The following is an 18,341-nucleotide window of genomic DNA, read 5'->3' on the forward strand; positions in this document are numbered from 1 at the left end:
CAGGGACACTAGAGTCCCACAGCAGCATGAGTGTGTCCAAGGGTCATGGACACGAGGTGGCTGATTGACAAGGCTGCAGGAGGAACCCAGCCTGCAGCAACACTGCTGTAACACAGAGTTTAACCATACATGTGCCTCCAGCTGTTGCAAAACTACAACTCCAAGCACGCCTGGAAAGTTAAAGGATGTCTGGGCATGCTGGGAGTTGTAGTTTTGCAAAAGCTGTAGGCACACAGCTGAAGGCAACACTGCTGTAAAAAGAGTTATCCACACACTGTACCTTCAACTATTCCAAAACTACAAGTCCCAGCACTACAGGACTGCCTAAGGATGACACAAATAAATGGAAGGAAGATCTAAATTATATATTTACCATAGAGTCTTTGGTAGAGTACAGGCAATCCCCAATAATCATTGTATGTGTGTGTATGTATGTACAGCATAAATCCAGAGAGGAAAGGGTTACAGAGCAGGGCTGCCAGGCTCCTCCAAGAGCAGTGAGTCAGCAGAGTGAGGGAGGGGGAGGAGTCATCACAGTGCAGGCAAGAGAGGGACCTGCCCCTGCCCTTTAAAGGGGTACTCCGCCCCTAGACATCTTATCCCCTATCCAAAGGATAGGGGATAAGATGTCAGATCGCCAGGGTCCCACTGCTGCTGCAGCACCCCGCTATCATTACTGCGCAGAGCGAGATTGCTCTGCACGTAATGACGGGCAATACAGGGGCCGGAGCATCGTTACGTCTCAGCTCTGCACCTCGTGACGTCACGGCCCGCCCCCGTCAATACAAGTCTATGGGAGTGGTCGTCACGCCCCCTGCCATATACTTGCATTAAGGGGACGGGCCATGATGTCATGAGGGGCGGAGCCATGATGTCACGCGGCTCCGGCCCCTGTATCGCCCGTCATTACGCACAGAGCAAACTCGCTCTGTGCAGTAATGATGGCGGGGTGTCATAGCGGCGATCCCCGGGGTCCCCAGCAGCGGGACCGCGGCGATCTAACATCTTATCCCCTATCCTTTGGATAGGGGATAAGATGTCTAGGGGCGGAGTACCCCTTTAATGAGATAGAAAAGACATTGAGCAGCTGCAATATGCTATTTTTTTGGGGTGAAATATTGGTGATTAAGTTTAGTTTTTTGGTGGGATCTGACAGGTACGCTTTAAAGGTCTGTTGAATAGAAATGAATGGTTAATGATAATTTCTGCAATGAATATGAAAAAGTGCACAATTTTACAATTTTGAGATTCAGATGGAAACAACTGTGAACTCTCCTATGGATTGAGTAGAGCAGTGATCTGCAACTTGCGGACCTCCAGATGTTGCAAAACTACAACTCCCAGCATGCCCGGACAGCCGTTGGCTGTCCGGGCATGCTGGGAGTTGTAGTTTTGCAACATCTGAAGGTCCACAGGTTGGAGACCACTGGAGTAGAGGTTACATGCTCAATCCATAGTCTTATGATTCAGAATGCTTTGGTATAATTGTAGCAAACTTTAAACTGTAAATTTTCAGCTTCTGGGTGTACGCCAGAATTTTTCCATTCACTTCCAGCAACCAAAGATCTTGAAAATGGTGAATTAAAACACAAAGTACATCCTGCTGAAAGTTACTATTTCTTTGGGAAAATTTGCCATAAAAACAGGATACAACAGGACAAATGATACAGGTTCCTTTTTTATCCTGTTTTAGAACAGGTCAAAAGAGATCTTGTTTCGTAATACAGCATGCAAGAGAAAAGGCATTTTTTTCCTAATCTTGCCAGTACAGTAAGCCTTATGTATACAGAGGTGCCATTATCATGTGTTATCTTTCAGGTGTAGACTACCTAATAGCAGGACCTGAAGACACCTGGAACAACAAACTACTGGTCAACATGAACAGTCTGGTCAAGCCCTGGAAGGCAGTTTGGGCCAAACAGGCCATTGACTTCATCCGCTTTGGCTGCAAATAGGTCTTGAGCATCTTCGAGCAGTTGACTTGATCCTTCAGATTTTCTCATAAGGGCTTTTTCTTCTATTCATCTACCAGTAGCATAGATCTCACTCCATAAACAAGGAACACTTAGGCCAAGCTTCATCCTCTGGGGCCTCTCAGATCGATGAGCAATGACAGATAGAAACCTCCCGGAAATAAGCTCACGGCACCAAAAATCATGTGATCAGGAAAGCTCCAATGCTGTGACTGGTCGTTTTCTTGATGAATAATGCTGCTTGCAACCCATTAGAAATCTATGATGACTTTGGATAGATGTTCCATTGCTGGAGAATACACTAGATGTGAAAAATCATTGACCTGTGACTGTACAATGGGACACAATTACTAGCATCCAACCAAAGACTAAATTGATCCATCTTGGACATTTTGAAGATGCAGAACGTCGTCTTACACTGTGGCTGACTGCAGTTATACATAGGGAAGGAATTGTCTCTGGAGATTCGCAGCACTGACGTTATGTGACAGAAAGAAGTGGACGCCGTTTCCTGTCCGGTCCAGTTGAAGAACCTTAAATGGTTAACAACAGGGATCACTATATGCAACCAAATGGAGAGAAGATCTACTGCAGGTGTAATGTACTGTGCCAAGATATATACCTGTGTAGTAGAGATGAGCGAACTTACAGTAAATTCGATTTGTCACGAACTTCTCGGCTCGGCAGTTGATGACTTTTCCTGCATAAATTAGTTCAGCTTTCAGGTGCTCCCGTGGGCTGGAAAAGGTGGATACAGTCCTAGGAGACTCTTTCCTAGGACTGTATCCACCTTTTCCAGCCCACCGGAGCACCTGAAAGCTGAACTAATTTATGCAGGAAAAGTCATCAACTGCCGAGCCGAGAAGTTCGTGACGAATCAAATTTACTGTAAGTTCGCTCATCTCTACTGTGTAGGTTTGTCTGTACACTACAATGATTAATTTGGGTAGTGGATACTATCTGCTTTGTTTGTAGAATGAAGTTTCATCACATGGCAGTGAATCCAAATGCTCAATCCCCTGTGGTCTTCTCCCTGTTTGCTTCTAGGAAAAAAAAAAAAAAGCTTAACCATATGTTTGCCATAAAGGCATGAGACTATCTGTTTAAGATTGGGGGTGTGTGGGTTATTCAGCCTGCCCACCTCCCATTATTATTATAATGAGCTCAGATTCCTTCTCCTGTAAATACATACATGCTTCAGTTTTGTTTTCTTTGCTCACCCAATGAAGACATCTGCACAGCTAGAACCCTTCAACTTTTTTTTTGTACTTAAATGTAAATTAAAAGTTATTTAAACATTTCGGTCTGAAGGTGTGTGATTAAAGGAGCTTATCCGGAGCCAAAAACCTCACCCGTGTGCAGAACCACATGAAAAGAAGGAGAAAGTGGTTTTTGATGTAGAAATCGACAGTTTCAGCCTCAAAAAACAGTTAGTGTGAACCTGTCCTTATACTACTACTTAGCTTACATGTTATCATAGCTGCAAAAACTAAGATTTTTTTTTGTTATTTTTTGCACCCTATTAAAAAAGGCAAGTTCACATGGGTTCAAATTGCTGCAGAAAGTTACCACAACAGTTCTGAGCAAAATCCAAGGAAATCCTCAAGACAAATCCCTGTGGGTTTTAGAAAAAGTAAATAGAGATGAGCGAACTTACAGTAAATTCGATTAGTCACGAACTTCTCGGCTCGGCAGTTGATGACTTATCCTGCATAAATTAGTTCAGCTTTCAGGTGCTCCGGTGGGCTGGAAAAGGTGGATACAGTCCTAGAAGACTCTTTCCTAGAACTGTACCCACCTTTTCCAGCCCACCGGAGCACCTGAAAGCTGAACTCATTTATGCAGGATAAGTCATCAACTGCCGAGCCGAGAAGTTCGTGCCGAATAGAATTTACTGTAAGTTCGCTCATCTCTAAAAGTAAACAGAAAACAGCACTGTTTAATTCATATGTTCACTGTGAGAGGTTCCTTACAGTTTCTTGATATGCCGTTCTGTTCCTGAGATATACAAGATCACAGTTTGTCTGACAATTCAGGGAATCAGTCATTTGTGAACATTAGGGGTAATCCAGGATTTTTTTTCTTCAGCCTTTGAGGTCATGATGCAAAGTTATAACACTGTATGGGGTACTCCGGTGAAATATTTTTTTTTAAATGAACTGGTGCCAGAAAGGTAAACAGATTTGTAAATTACTTTTATCTAAAAATCTTAATCCTTCCAGTAATTATTAGCAGCTGTATGCTACAGAGGAAATTCTTTTCTTTTTTTCATTTCTTTTTTGTCTTGTCCACAGTGCTTTCTGCTGACACCTCTGTCCATGTCAGGAACTGTCCAGAGCAGCCTAGGTTTGCTATGGGGATTTTCTCCTGCTCTGGACAGTTCCTGATACGGGCATCAGGTGTCAGCAGAGAGCATTGTGGACAAGACAAAAATTTTAAAGGAAATAATTTCGTCTGTAGCATACAGCTGCTAATAAGTATTGGAAGGATTAAGATTTTTAGATAAAAGTCATTTACAAATCTGTTTAACTTTCTTGCATCAGTTTAACTGGTTAACGACCAAGGACGTGTATACACGTCCTTGTGCAGTTAACGGGGTATGGCGTGGGCTCCCAACTTGAGCCCGTGTCATACTGGCCGGCCCTCAGCAGATTCTTGTAGCTGAGGGCCGGCGTTAATAGCAGACATGTGGCTATAGCCACGGCCGGCGATTAACCATTTAGATCGCTGCTGTCAAAGCTGACAGCGGCTTCTAAATGGTACCTTTAACTGCTCCCTGGTGGTCCAGTGGGGTGGATCGCCCCCCCCACACGTCTGAGGTAGCCGGAGGGTTTACCTCTGTTCCTGTGTCGGCTGCTGTGCTGTGCTGTGAATGATAAAGACTGGCAGGGCTAAATCGAGCACACAGATCAATGTAGTTCTATGGAACCACATTGATCTGTATGATTCCTCCTAAAAGTCCCCTAAGGGGACTAAAAAAAAAAAAAAAGTTAAACACACACACACTAACCCCTTCCTTATTAAAAGTTTAAATCACCCCCCTTTTCCCAAATTCCATATAAAAAATATATAAGCATAATAAAAATAAACATGTGGTATTGCCGCATGCGTAAATGTCCTAACTATAAACCGCAGGGTTGATGGCGTACACGAGATGAGTGAAGTTACAGTGATTCGATTCGTCACATACTTCTCAGCTCGGCAGTTGCTGACTTCAGCCTACATAAATGAGTTCAGCTTGCTGGTGCTCCAGTGGGCTGGAAAAGGTGGATACAGTTCTAGGAGAGAGTCTCCAGCCAACGGAACACCTGAAAGCTGAACTCATTTATGCAGGTTGAAGTCATCAACTGCCGAGCCAAGAAGTTTGTGACGAATCGAATAACTAAGTTCACTCATCTCTAGCGTACATGTAAAAAAAATTCCAAAGTCCAAAATTGCGTATTTTTGCTCACTTTATATACCCTAAATTAAATGTATAAAAAGTGATCAAAAAGTCAGTTCAAAACAATCATGGTACCGATAAAAACTTCAGATCATGGCGCAAAAAATGAGGCCTCATACCGCCCCGTAAACTGAAAAATAAAAAGTTATAGGGGTCAGAAGATGACAATTTTAAACATACTAATTTTGGTGCATTTAGATAATTTTTTTTTTTAGTAAAATAAAGAAAAACTATATAAATTGGGTATCATTGTAACCATATGGACCTACAGAATAAATATATGGTATCATTTTTACCAAAAAGTGCACTGCGTAGAATTGGAAGCCCCAAAATTTACAAAAATGTTTTTTTTTTTTCAATTTTGCCCCCCCAAATTTTTTTCTGGGTTTGCTGTAAATTTGGTGGTGAAATGATTGATGTCATTACAAAGTACAATTGGTGGCGCAAAAAATAAGTCCTCATGAGTCTGTAGGTGCAAAATTGAAAGCGTTAGGATTTTTAGAAGGTGATGAGGAAAAAATGAAAGTGCCAAAACAGAAAAACCTGTGGTCCTTAAGGGGTTATAAAAAATGTTTTCCACTGGAGTTATCCTTTAAGTCAGTGCATTGCTATGTCCCATTTTCATGCTGGGGACTCACACCTGGAAGTGCTGTAGTGAAAGTCTTTTTTTCCTCCTACTCTCATCTGTTCCCAGCAATTCCACATCTCAGAAAGGTGTGAGATAGGGATATTTCAAAGACAAAAAATGTTAAGGCATCCCTCCAGCCAGAACCAAATATTAGCCGGCACCACCTGATGTAAGTGGTCACAATGGTTGGCACTTCCCTTTAGCACACATCAGCAAGTCCAAAGCACGTTGTAGCAGTGGACATCCATCCTGTGGTTCTCCAGCAGTTGAAAATCCACAACCACCAGCATGTGCTGAGAGCTGCAGGCATGCTAGGTGTAGTAGTTTTGCAACAGCTCTGGGAGAAAATGAATTGTAAAATATAAATGTAAAAAAATATCCAGGAATCTTGCAAGAAGGTAAAAAGATTTAATATAATCAAATCACACATTCTGCATGTGATCCACACGTAAGGAGAGTCTGGTAAATTCAGTGCATTTGGGAGGAGAGGCAGCAGCAGTAGGTGTCAGGTTTGAGGCACAGGCGGGTGGTGTCTGCTCCTCTACAGATTTTCATTTTGTCCATACCCCATAGGTGACCATTGAAAAGACAGAGGAGCGAACAGGAATCATGGAAAGTAACAGGACATCTCTACAATAAAGTCTACTGTTCCCTGAATATATCAATAACAAATCATCAATAGCATGATGATTCCTGGAAAAGCTGGTGGGTTACCAATGTGTCCACTATTAGCTCTCAAACAGGCTATACTACCTGTTGTATTTAGACTCCTGAATGGCAAATCTGCCTAGTTACACATCAATATAGGAACAGAGAATGTATCACTATACAGATTTGTCATTAGAGATGAGCGAACTTACAGTAAATTTGATTTGTCACGAACTTCTCGGCTCGGCAGTTGATGACTTTTCCTGCATAAATTAGTTCAGCCTTCAGGTGCTCCGGTGGGCTGGAAAAGCTGGATACAGTCCTAGGAGACTCTTTCCTAGGACTGTATCCACCTTTTCCAGCCCACCGGAGCACCTGAAAGCTGAACTCATTTATGCAAGATAAGACATCAACTGTCGAGCCGAGAAGTTCGTGACGAATCAAATTTACTGTAAGTTCGGTCATCTCTATTTGTCATGCAGGGCCCTAGAAAAGCGAAGCAATAACCTAGGAGAAACTGACCAAATGGGTAGTCCCCCAGCTTCCCCATAAGCAAATACAGCAAAGAAATATATTGGCGGAAATGTTTAACTCTTATAGTAATGCTAATAATTTAGTTTTCTTAAAGGGGAAATGCTTTTTAAAGATAAGCAGCATTCTCCAGATATCAGGTGACAATCCATACGATGCTCCAGTAGGGCTCTACATAAGATACATGGCAGAGGGACAGCTCTGGATGACATGGTCCATAGAACAGTGGTAAAATCTTCTTGGAGGCTGAGCCCCCCTCCCTTATATTAGCTGGATGACTCCTCTGTCACCACAGGAGAAGCCTCTATAGATGTCGGGTCTGAACTCGTCTTGTCTTTGTTGTCATCTTCGTCGTCTTCCTGGGGGTAAAGGTCAGGATACTTCTGCATACACTCTTGCATCCCTCGGAACTGGTCTAGGCAGTCTGAACCCTTCACCTCCTCCTGGCTATAGTGGAAGCAGGAGAAAGCCGCTTTGAATTGCTCTCCACATGGTCCGCTAGCCATTCCCCCCAGACATGGACAATTCCAGTTAATGTCTCCATTAGGGAGAATCAACCCTGGAAAGAAAGACAAATAAATAAATAAATATAAAAGAAAATAAGAGATTGTTCGGTTTAAGAGAACCAAAACCCCAAAAAGAAGGCATTTTGGCATTTGATTAAAAAAACAAAAACAACAACCTAATTGGGAAAACCTCCCCCGAAAAGCATTGTAGTTCTAGTTAAATATTGCCTTCCTGGTAATATCTGGCTGCTGTGTTTTTAACAAAAAAATAAGCAATGAGTTCTTTATTGTATTTTATTCCAGCATTATTCTGAAAGCCCCTTAATATGTATTTATCATTAATTACAAAAACACTTTTTTTGGTCTTTTCCCCTTCCGTTAGCTACATTCTTTTTTTTTCCCTATGCCCAATAGGTGAGTCAGCAATTCCTGGAGTAACGTCTGAGCTGAGTGCTTGCAGCCAATCAGATGTCTCCTCCTCTCTCCCAGCATGCATCACACAAACCCGCAGAGGATCTGCAGCTGCACCCCCCTCCTCCCACCCTGGAGTAACCCACAAAACACTAGATAGTAAATATTTAAAGAATCATTAGGAAGTCTGAGAAACTGAGGCCACTATTGGCTATTATCCAGCTTTCTTAGAGGCAGATACAACAAAGAAACCGCTCAAGAACTTATAATTAAAAGGGGTTGCATTTATATTTGATTGTTGGGGGCCCAATATCTTGGGCCCACGCTAATCATGGGATTTAAGGGGGTACATCACTAGTTTAGCATTGCACCCCCTTCCAGTGGTTGGGAAAAGTTTGGCGTTTAGCCTGTCCTACTCTAGGGGAGCAGAACACAATTGAGTACAGTGCCCTGTAGTAATTCCCACTGACCTGTGGTTAAAGGGGTACCAGTGAAAACCTTTTTTCTTTTAAATCAACTGGTGGCAGAAAGTTAAACATATTTGTAAATTACTTCTATTAAAAAATCTTAATCCTTCCTGTACTTATTAGCTGCTGAATACTACAGAGGAAATTAAGAAGAAATGCCAGCGAGGTATAGCGGATCCCAGATTATTTAATGGATAAAACAGGAACGGTAAATACAGGGTTACGCGTTTCAGGCGTGTAACAGAACGCCCTTAGTCATGTTCTGTTACACGCCTGAAACGCGTAACCCTGTATTTACTGTTCCTGTTGTATCCATTAAATAATCTGGGATCCGCTATACCTCGCTGGCATTTCTTCTTTGTTTCTGCATTCGGTGCTGCCATACACCTGCCGTGCGTTGGTTTTGGGAGGATGGTCCGGTGGTAGCTGATCAGCTCGCTCTTTACCTACAGAGGAAATTATTTTCTATTTGGAATGCTCTCTGATGACATCACGAGCACAGTTCTCCCTGCTGACGTTATTATAAGAATAACAACAACACTTTATTTATTGTTGTCCTTAGTGGGATTTGAACCCAAGTCCCCAGCACTGCAAGGCAGCAGTGCTAACCACTGAGCCACCATGCTGCCCTTAGCATACATCGGCTATGCACGGTTGCAAAAATGGACAGAGATGTCAGCAGAGAGCACTGTGCTCATTATGTCATCAGTGTTCCAAAAAGAAAGGAATTTCCTCTGTAGCATTCAGCAGCAGCTAAGTACTGGAAAGATTAAGATTTTTTTTAATAGAAGTAATTTACAAATATGTCTAACTTTCTGCCACCAGTTGATTTAAAAGAAAAAAGGTTTTCACCGGAATACCCCTTTAAGGTTGCGGGTGACCATATTCTCATGGCTATACACAAACACACAGCTCTCTGTAATGCCCAACCATGTTTTCAATGTTTTTGAGGTCAATGGCAGCTTCAGACAATATCACCCACCCAGCAGACCCCCCCCCTTAATACGAGTGACAAGCAGGATGAATCTGACTATTCATGTCTCAATGCCAGCTGCAGGCTGCCTGCTACACCAGTCCTTTCAAGAGCAGTCAGCCAATGATGGATGGCATTAACCCTTCAAAACCCAACCAACACCCTTGGGAGCCCATAGACAATGAACTGTGAATGGTGATGTAGTAAGTGCTTAAATGTCTAAACTGGGATCAAGTCAATGCCTGGACACAAATCTACACACGTCATATTTATAGTAACTTCTACACTTTTACGCTCCTGTGCACCGTTTGAATTTACAAAAAAAAAAAAAAGGTAATATTTCAATAAATGCTTTACTATTATTAATACGTCAAGTTATATTCTTCATTTAGACCAAATTCTGTGGAGAACAGAGAATTGAGCAGTTAAGCAGATGTCAACTATCAGGTCCCATTAACATTTTAGGTTAGTGGCATCTAACAAGACAAAACAAAAAGCACTTCTGCACACATATTCCTACAACTCTCACGATCCACCACCTACACCAGTTTTTCCCAACCAGGTTGCCTCCAGGTGTTGAAAAACTACAACTCCAAGCATACCTGGACAGCCAAAGGCTGTCCAGGCAGGCTGGGAGTTGTAGTTTTGCAACATCTGGAGGAACCCTGGTTGGGAAACACTGACCTACACAGTGATGATGGACTTAACTCTTTGTGAATGGCACTCTCAAAGCTCGGCAGGTGTAGAAGTGTTTTGAGCGTGTACATTAAAGGGGTACTCCACTGGAAAAAAATTTTTTTAAAGTCAACTGATGACAAAGTTAAAACAGATTTGTAAATGACTTCTATTAAAATCTTAATCCTTCCAGTACTTATCAGCTGCTGTATGCTCCACAGGAAGTTCTTTTCTTTTTGAATTTCCTTTCTGTCTGACCACAATGCTCTCTGCTGACACCTCTGTCCATGTCAGGAACTATCCAGAGCAAGCTAGGTTTGCTATGGGGATTTTCTCCTACTCTGGACAGTTTCTAAAATGGACAGAGGTGTCAGCAGAGAGCACTGTGGTCAGACAGAAAGGCCCTTTCTGTGGAGGAACTAGTGACTTTCATGCGCATGAACGTCCCTGTGCGTCGTCAAGGCAACGTCACTAGTCCGGGGCCGGCCCGGAGCGAGCAGAGAAGAGGGCCTCCCGGTGAAAATGTACAGCCCGGAACGACTAACCCTCCCCACCGGACGGTCCCTGCAGCTTAGATGGCCCGGACCAGCTCACCCTTGCTTCTCACCGAGGGGAGGCGAGTAGAAAACTAAAGGGGGGGGGGGGGGGGGGGTCTGGATGATGACGAAGGCCCACGCAGTGGTCTTCAACCTGCGGACCACCAGATGTTTCAAAACTACAACTCCCAGCATGCCCAGACAACCGATAGCTGTCCGGGCATGCTGGGAGTTGTAGTTTTGCAACATCTGGAGGTCGGCAGGTTGAAGACCACTGAGGGGATTGACAGGCGGTGATGATGAAAGGGGGGGGGAGGGGAGGGATGATGACAGGGGGGGGGGAGAGGGATGATGACAGGGGGGGGGAGAGGGATGATGACAGGGGGGGGGGAGAGGGATGATGACGGGGGGGAGGGATGATGACGGGGGGGGGATGATGACGGGGGGGGGGATGATGACGGGGGGAGAGGGATGATGACGGGGGGAGAGGGATGATGACGGGGGGAGAGGGATGATGACTGGGGGAGAGGGATGATGACGGGGGGAGAGGGATGATGACGGGGGGAGAGGGATGATGACGGGGGGGGGGAGGGATGATGACGGGGGGGGGGAGGGATGATGACGGGGGGGGGAGGGATGATGACGGGGGGGGGGAGGGATGATGACGGGGGGGGGGGGGGGAGGGATGATGACAGGGGGGGGAGGGATGATGACAGGGGGGGGGAGGGATGATGACAGGGGGGGGGAGGGATGATGACAGGGGGGGGGAGGGATGATGACAGGGGGGGGGAGGGATGATGACAGGGGGGGGGAGGGATGATGACAGGGGGGGGGAGGGATGATGACAGGGGGGGGAGGGATGATGACAGGGGGGGGGAGGGATGATGACAGGGGGGGGAGGGATGATGACAGGCTGCAACAAAAAAAATTTGGGCATATAAAAAAAAAAAAGTGGCGCGAAAATGAATTTTTACATATTTTCATAGCAGCACAAAAGACCTTTTAAAATGTGACTAGAAAAAAAAAAGGTGTAAATAATATCGCTGGAATAGAAATTACAGTAGTTTTTGAGAATCTCCCCCCGTGTTTGTAGCCCCACCCCCTTTAATGAACACGTACAGATAATCCGAGGGTACGTGCTTCCCATACCAGGACATGCTTAGAGACATCCGCTGACTCTGCACCATGGGATAATCTGGTTTTTGGATCAGGGTCCATTTCAAATTTAACTCTTTGTTGCAAATCAATGTTTTTATTCCTGCAATCTGCTGGGTCTGGAGACAAAAACGTCCAATGAGTCATTTTGAGCTGGTCACTGGTGCCAAGTCTGTTGAGGGTGAACTATGCGGTTCTGCGATACACAATTCCTCCAAAAGAAAATGTAAAACTGTCTTAATGCTGCTCTCTGGAGGCAAAAGACAGAATTACACCTGTGCATGATACACTGCAATTTACTTCATGCCACAAGAGCATCCACAGAAATGCCCCAGTCACGACTGTGTTTCATCAGCGACCAACATGTAGCTGATAAAACTCAACTCTGTAATGCGACAGTTTCAATCCTATTTATTTCAGATGGGAGATTAGACAAGGCAACAAAGTCCATGACTATCCAATCTGTCCCTACTCCCACAACCAAATCTCTTGCACTCAAAGAGGGATCGACTTGGGAATATCATCTGTGAGCTAAACACCACATCAGCAATTACTCTGATAGTTTGTTACAATGTATCAGCCTCAAGTTTAGATTCTTCAGCTCACAGGTGATTGTACAGACAAGTGGTCTCCAAACTGTGGACCTTTAACTGTTGCAAAACTACAACTATCAGCATGCCATGACAGCCAAACGCTGTATGGACATACTGGGAGTTGTAGTTTTGCAGCATCTGGAGGTCCACAGTTTGGAGACCACTGAGCTAAATGAAAGACTGTGTGAACAGCCTATGTATTGGCAGGAGCATGCTCAGTGTACTGTTCAGACCGGACTACTTTTAATTAAGATAGAGCTGGGCAGTATGACCAAATATGTGTATCACAGTATTTTTGTAACTTATGGCGGTTCCATGGTATATAACATTATTTCTTTCACCGCCCCCCCCCCCCCCCCAAATCATGTTACCCACCAGCGCTGTTCTGCTCCTTTCCCCAAATCATGTGACCTGCGAGCGCTGTTCTGCTCCCCCCCACCAAATCATGTTACCCACCAGCGCTGTTCCGCTCCCCAACAATTAATGATCAGCCCAGCGGGGTACTACTCACATATGTCACCCGCAAGCACTGCCCTCCTCCTCTTTGTTGCGGCTGCCGGCGATGGAACTCAATACTGTACGCCAGTGGTCTCCAACCTGCGGACCTCCAGCTGTTGCAAAACTACAACTCCCAGCATGCCCGGACAGCCAACGGCTGTCCGGGCATGCTGGGAGTTGTAGTTTTGCAACAGCTGGAGGTCTGCAGGTTGGAGACCACTGCTGGACACTGTATCCCTATGCCCGGGATGCAAAAGATAAAGAAAATAAACTTTAACTTACCTACGTCGGCTTCACGCTGTTCCTTGGGACTGGAACGTCGGACAGCCGCCAGCCTATCACCGGCCGGAGCGATGTCCCGCCCCGGCCAGTGATAGGTTAAGCGCACTGTCATGTAAGAAGCCGGCAAGAGCTCCTTACAGGACAGTGGGCTCAGCCTATCACTGGCCGGGGCGGGACATCGCCGTTGGCTGTCCGGGCATGCTGGGAGTTGTAGTTTTGCAACATCTGGTGGTCTACAGGTTGGAGACCACTGGCGTACAGTATAGAGTTCCAGTGCCGGCGGCCCCCAACAAAGAGGAGGAGGGCAGTGCTTGTGGGCCGCTGGGCTGATAATTAATTGGGGGGGGGAGCAGAACAGCGCTGCCGGGTCACATATGATTATGACAGCATATGACACATATGACAGCGCTGCGCTGGGCTGATAATTCATTCCCAAGGGGGAGGGTCCCAACCGGTATTGCAGTATGGGAAAAATTCATATGGTGCAGCCCAAAAATTTCAGCATTTGGTATGAACCGGTATACCGCCTGGAACTTTTTCTATGTTATAGGCCCTTTCATAGAGCGGTATTTTGAATCAGTATTTTTAAACCAAAACTAGGACTGAATTCAAAACACAATAGATTTTCTCTCCGTTTCCCTCCAGGTTTTAGGCTTTGCAAATACGGATGTAACATATTGGCCAAAATGTGTGAGAAATTTGCCCTAGGAATAATCTCCCATTCCACAAAATTTTGCACAGGTCTCAGAGATCTTAGGTCTGTTTTTAGCAACCTGAAGGGGATGAATGTCTCTCTCAGCTCATTAAAATTAGGTTACATTTCAAATAAATGGGTGACTGTAATACAGGGGCGGGCTGATTGGAACCCACTGTTTTAGGTCTTCTAGGATTTGATTCATTTTGCCAACATTTCAATCGATAGGCCTAATATACTCAGAGCTTTAATTCTTCACTATTTTCCATCAAGAGCTCTGCTTGCAGTGGGTGAATGGGAATATTATTGCTTACATCAAGAGCTTGATAACCCTATAGAGACCTAATTCTTCTCTCAGCAGACAGTCTATTACAATCCTATGCAGTTTACACAACCCTCCAGAATGTTACAGGAGAGACATTTGTGCTTATATGTTTATGCAAAGGGTAAAGTGCAGCAGTTTCCCATTATAACCAATTAGATGGCTTCTTTCGTTTTTTCAGCCTTTTTTTTTTTTTTTTTTTTAACTAAAAGGAGCAATTTGATTGGTTTCTATAGTCAACTGCTCCACTTTTCCTCTGCACAGGTTTTGATAACTCTCCCCCATGCTTTTACTACGTTTTGCCCCTTTGCTTTCAGTATAAGTCTATGCTCACACACTGTTAAATCAAAAGAAAAGGGTGAATTATACTCACTGAATTTGTTTTCTGGGAAGTCCCCATGAAAGCACCCTGAGATTGCCTCCGCTTGATTGAAGGGGAGAGGAAGGGGAGGGTCTTTTAACCTGTTTTTTTCCCTGTCCAATCAAGCGGAGGCAATCTCAGGGTGCTGTCGTGGAGACGAGCACAGAAAAACCAGAAGTAAAATAAGTATAGAAAGCAGCTTTAATTTTTTATCTAATAATTTGTTCTTTTAAAAGCTATAAAAATGGAGCGCATACATAAAAAAATATATATATATATTTTACTGTAATTTTTTTGTTTTGATTTTACAGTGTGTGAACACAACCTAGGTTGGCAAATAATCAAATTGCCTAAACTGGTTATAATTGAGGAGTATTAGGTCAGGATGGATTCATTGACAGCAGAGTGGTTTAGCAAACGGTGTCATTTAATGTTACAGAAGTGTTACAATGATTAAAAGGTCCAAGAATAGTAGTTATCCCCTGTCCGGAGGACAACTATCTGATCATGGGGGTCCGACTGTTGGACCACCCACCATCTCCAGAACAGGGAAAGGAGTCTCCCTTGACAATGTAGCGGCTGTCAGGTAAGCACTGCTGCTCTATCCATTCTTTATGGGAGCTACTGAAGAGAGACAAACACTGTATTCAGCTATGTTCAGCTGTTCCCATAACAAAATGAATGGGAATCCAATCTCAGGGGATAACTGTTCCTGTTCTGGGGATAACAAGGTGTCCCAGCAGTTGCACTCCCCATGATCAGATAGAGATCCACTATCTGAAGGACAGGGGATTACTACTATTTGTGGGCAAACCCCATTTAAGCTTTATAGGCAGAAAACTTTATACAGCTTTATTATGCTTTCACATTTTTGGAAACCTCAATATAAACCTTTGTCACTAAATTCTAATTAAATGCATGGTGAGACAATAAAGTAACATTATTAAACAAAATAAAAAATACATTTTCAAAGTATTTTGGTAAGAAGTGGGATGGCATCAAATCCCCAGGTCACTGTGTATCACCAACCTTGGTCTTCATAAGGGTCATTGGGGTCATCAGGGATGAGCTCCGCACTGCTTGGTGTTTCGTGATCTTCTTTGGTTACAAAGATAATTTTGTCCTTTCCTGGAACATACACAAAATGTATGAAAGACGTGGTTATATATCTTTCAGTCATCTTCTCCCAACAATTTCTTGTTCTAATGTTTATTTGCTTCTCGTAAAAGTTAGGTTACAACCAATAAAGCTGGCACCACAATCTTTTTAAGACTACCTGCCTTATTGTTGTAGAACTAGGCAGATCTGCCATTCCGAAGTTCGAAAAGTTGAGCAACTATCCAATGACTTTACAGAGATGAGCGAATTTATAGTAAATTCGATTAGTCACAAACTTCTCGGCTCGGCAGTTGATGACTTTTCCTGCATAAATTAGTTCAGCTTTCAGGTGCTCCGGTGGGCTGGAAAAGGTGGATACAGTCCTAGGAAAGAGTCTCCTAGGACTGTAGCCACCTTTTCCAGCCCACCGGAGCACCTGAAAGCTGAACTAATTTATGCAGGATAAAGTCATCAACTGCCGAGCCAAGAAATTTGTGAAAAATCAAATTTACTGTAAGTTCGCTCATCTCTATTATTAGCTTTCACTGCTTTACTTAGACCTGTCAAACAGCTGATCTGTGAAGCTATTCATATAGATTCTTATTGTTGCATAACTAGACAAATCTTCCACTTGATAATCTAAAAGGTAAATTCACATTAGATCGAATACTTGCAGAAATAAATCTGCTCACAAAACCTACACAGATTTTGTTAACAGTTGCAGTTTTGTTGTGGATTATACCTTATCCACTGATTTCAATGGGAAAATCTGACCAATCTACAACATGAATGGACATGCTGCATATTTTAATATCCCCAGGTCAATTTTAATCAGAAAAATATGCCCTGTGTTAATGAAATTGTAAAAATCCTATCTTGGTTTGCCGCTACCGTAACCTACTGCAGATTTGCTGCACAAATCTTCATGTGGAAAATACGCAGCAAATCAAGTGTGCATTTACCCTTACAACACTACGTGACAAGCCAGATGAGTGTCCTGATGTCAGGCTGTAACCCAGCTTTTTCAGACTCGGAAACAATTGCAACACAATGAGACAGAGCTGTCATTCAGGAGTGCGGCATAAATGACTGCCATACTGTCGTCATCCACTGGTCCGGGACAGGTATACCTAGGAGAGGACCAGTATAAGTATTTGTCACTTTAGCTGTTGCAAATCTACAACTCCCAGCATGCCTGGACAGCCAAAGGCTGTCCAGGCATGCTGGGAGTTGTAGTTTTGCAACAGCTGGAGGCACCCTGGTTGGGAAACACTTATCTTGTCATCTTTTTGATCTCTCTCCTCGTCTACACAACTAGACAAAGCTATAATTCAGGAGTGTGGCATAAATGATGGCCACATAGTTGTCAACCGCTTGGCAGGGACAAGTATACCTAGGAAAGGACCAATATTAATTATCTGTAGTTGTCACTCCAAAGGCTGTCTGAGCATGCTGGGATTTGTAGTCTAGCAACAGCTGGAGGCACCCTGGTTGGGAAACACTGATCTAGTCATCTCAATCATCTCTCTCTCCCCCCGGCAACACAACTAGTCAGAGCTGTCATTCAGCAGTGTAGCATAAATGACCGCCATATTGTCATCACCCGCTTGTCAGTGACAAGTATACCTAGGAAAGGACTAGTATTGACTATTGATAAGATAAAGACAACGTGAAACAGCTGGACCAAATGAAAAAGAAATGATTATTAATTAATTAGGCAAGATTACACTGAAACACGCATATACATAGCATCTCCCACACATCCTACCGACATATGCAATTTGATCAGATAACAGCACTGTCTTTTATAGTGTAAATTGTCCATTATAACATAGTTCAGCCAATTCGGAGACAAAATAACATCTACGCTGTATAATCTTCTTCTCTTCATTCCATATGGTTCTTGGCAGGGCGTGATGACTTGGGCGGATTACACTCATAAGCAAATCTTAGTAGGAGTAGATTTTGTAAGAAAAACCAAAAATCCTCATGACAAAGCAAAGTGTAATTGTTTCATTGTCTTTTAAGAACCAACTTGATATTAAACTCAGGAAAGATGGTAGAAATTCATTGATTTCTTTAATACTACATGTAGTTGTCACTTCACTCATCATACAGTGAACATTACAAAGAGATATGAGATTTGTGCTCCTCCTGACAGACCATGGAAATCTCAAAATTAAAAAAAACGTCAAATTTATCGAAATTTTATTAAAAATGCACTTTCCCATGTTTATTGGTAATGGATACAGCACCAGGGGGTCCTAACCCCACCACTGACTGGTATTGCCCTTGACAAGTATCAACCATTGGTGTCTTTGCCCACATGCCCGCCAGCTCCCTGCCCTATGTCGCCCACCATTGCCGTGCCTACTGCCTCCTACTCATTTCCCCCACCCCTTCCCCATCGCCTCCTGCCCCTCATGCCCTTCCTTACCCTCCTGCCTGCAGTAGGACATGGCTGCAGCTCTCTTGCACACACACAGCGCCCGGCACCGCGCACACTGCTGACGTCACAGAGCGACAGCGAAATCCCCAAGGCCCCGCG

The 18,341-nt window shown here is 43.8% G+C and overlaps 2 protein-coding genes across 2 annotated transcripts in view; one reads left to right on the top strand and one right to left on the bottom strand.

Moving 5' to 3' along the window:
- LOC130276063 (netrin-4-like) overlaps nt 1-2,668 on the top strand; it is a 74,241-nt gene extending 71,573 nt beyond the window's left edge. The window contains exon 10 of the mRNA XM_056524908.1: nt 1,819-2,668. Within this exon, the coding sequence (XP_056380883.1) occupies nt 1,819-1,955 (137 nt within the window). The 3' untranslated portion in view covers nt 1,956-2,668. The remainder of the gene's footprint in view (nt 1-1,818) is intronic.
- Nucleotides 2,669-7,081: 4,413 nt separating this feature from the next.
- On the bottom strand, nt 7,082-18,321 carry CHCHD4 (coiled-coil-helix-coiled-coil-helix domain containing 4). The gene is made up of 3 exons (XM_056524912.1): nt 18,231-18,321; nt 15,725-15,823; nt 7,082-7,781 (listed from the first exon to the last, which is right to left on the bottom strand). Exons 1-3 carry the CDS (start codon nt 18,250-18,252, stop codon nt 7,489-7,491), a joined length of 414 nt encoding a protein of 137 aa, XP_056380887.1. The 5' UTR covers nt 18,253-18,321; the 3' UTR covers nt 7,082-7,488.
- Between the last annotated feature and the right edge of the window lie 20 nt (nt 18,322-18,341).

Source organism: Hyla sarda, chromosome 6 (genome assembly GCF_029499605.1).
Source record: "Hyla sarda isolate aHylSar1 chromosome 6, aHylSar1.hap1, whole genome shotgun sequence".
In the NCBI taxonomy this organism is placed as follows: domain Eukaryota; kingdom Metazoa; phylum Chordata; class Amphibia; order Anura; family Hylidae; genus Hyla; species Hyla sarda.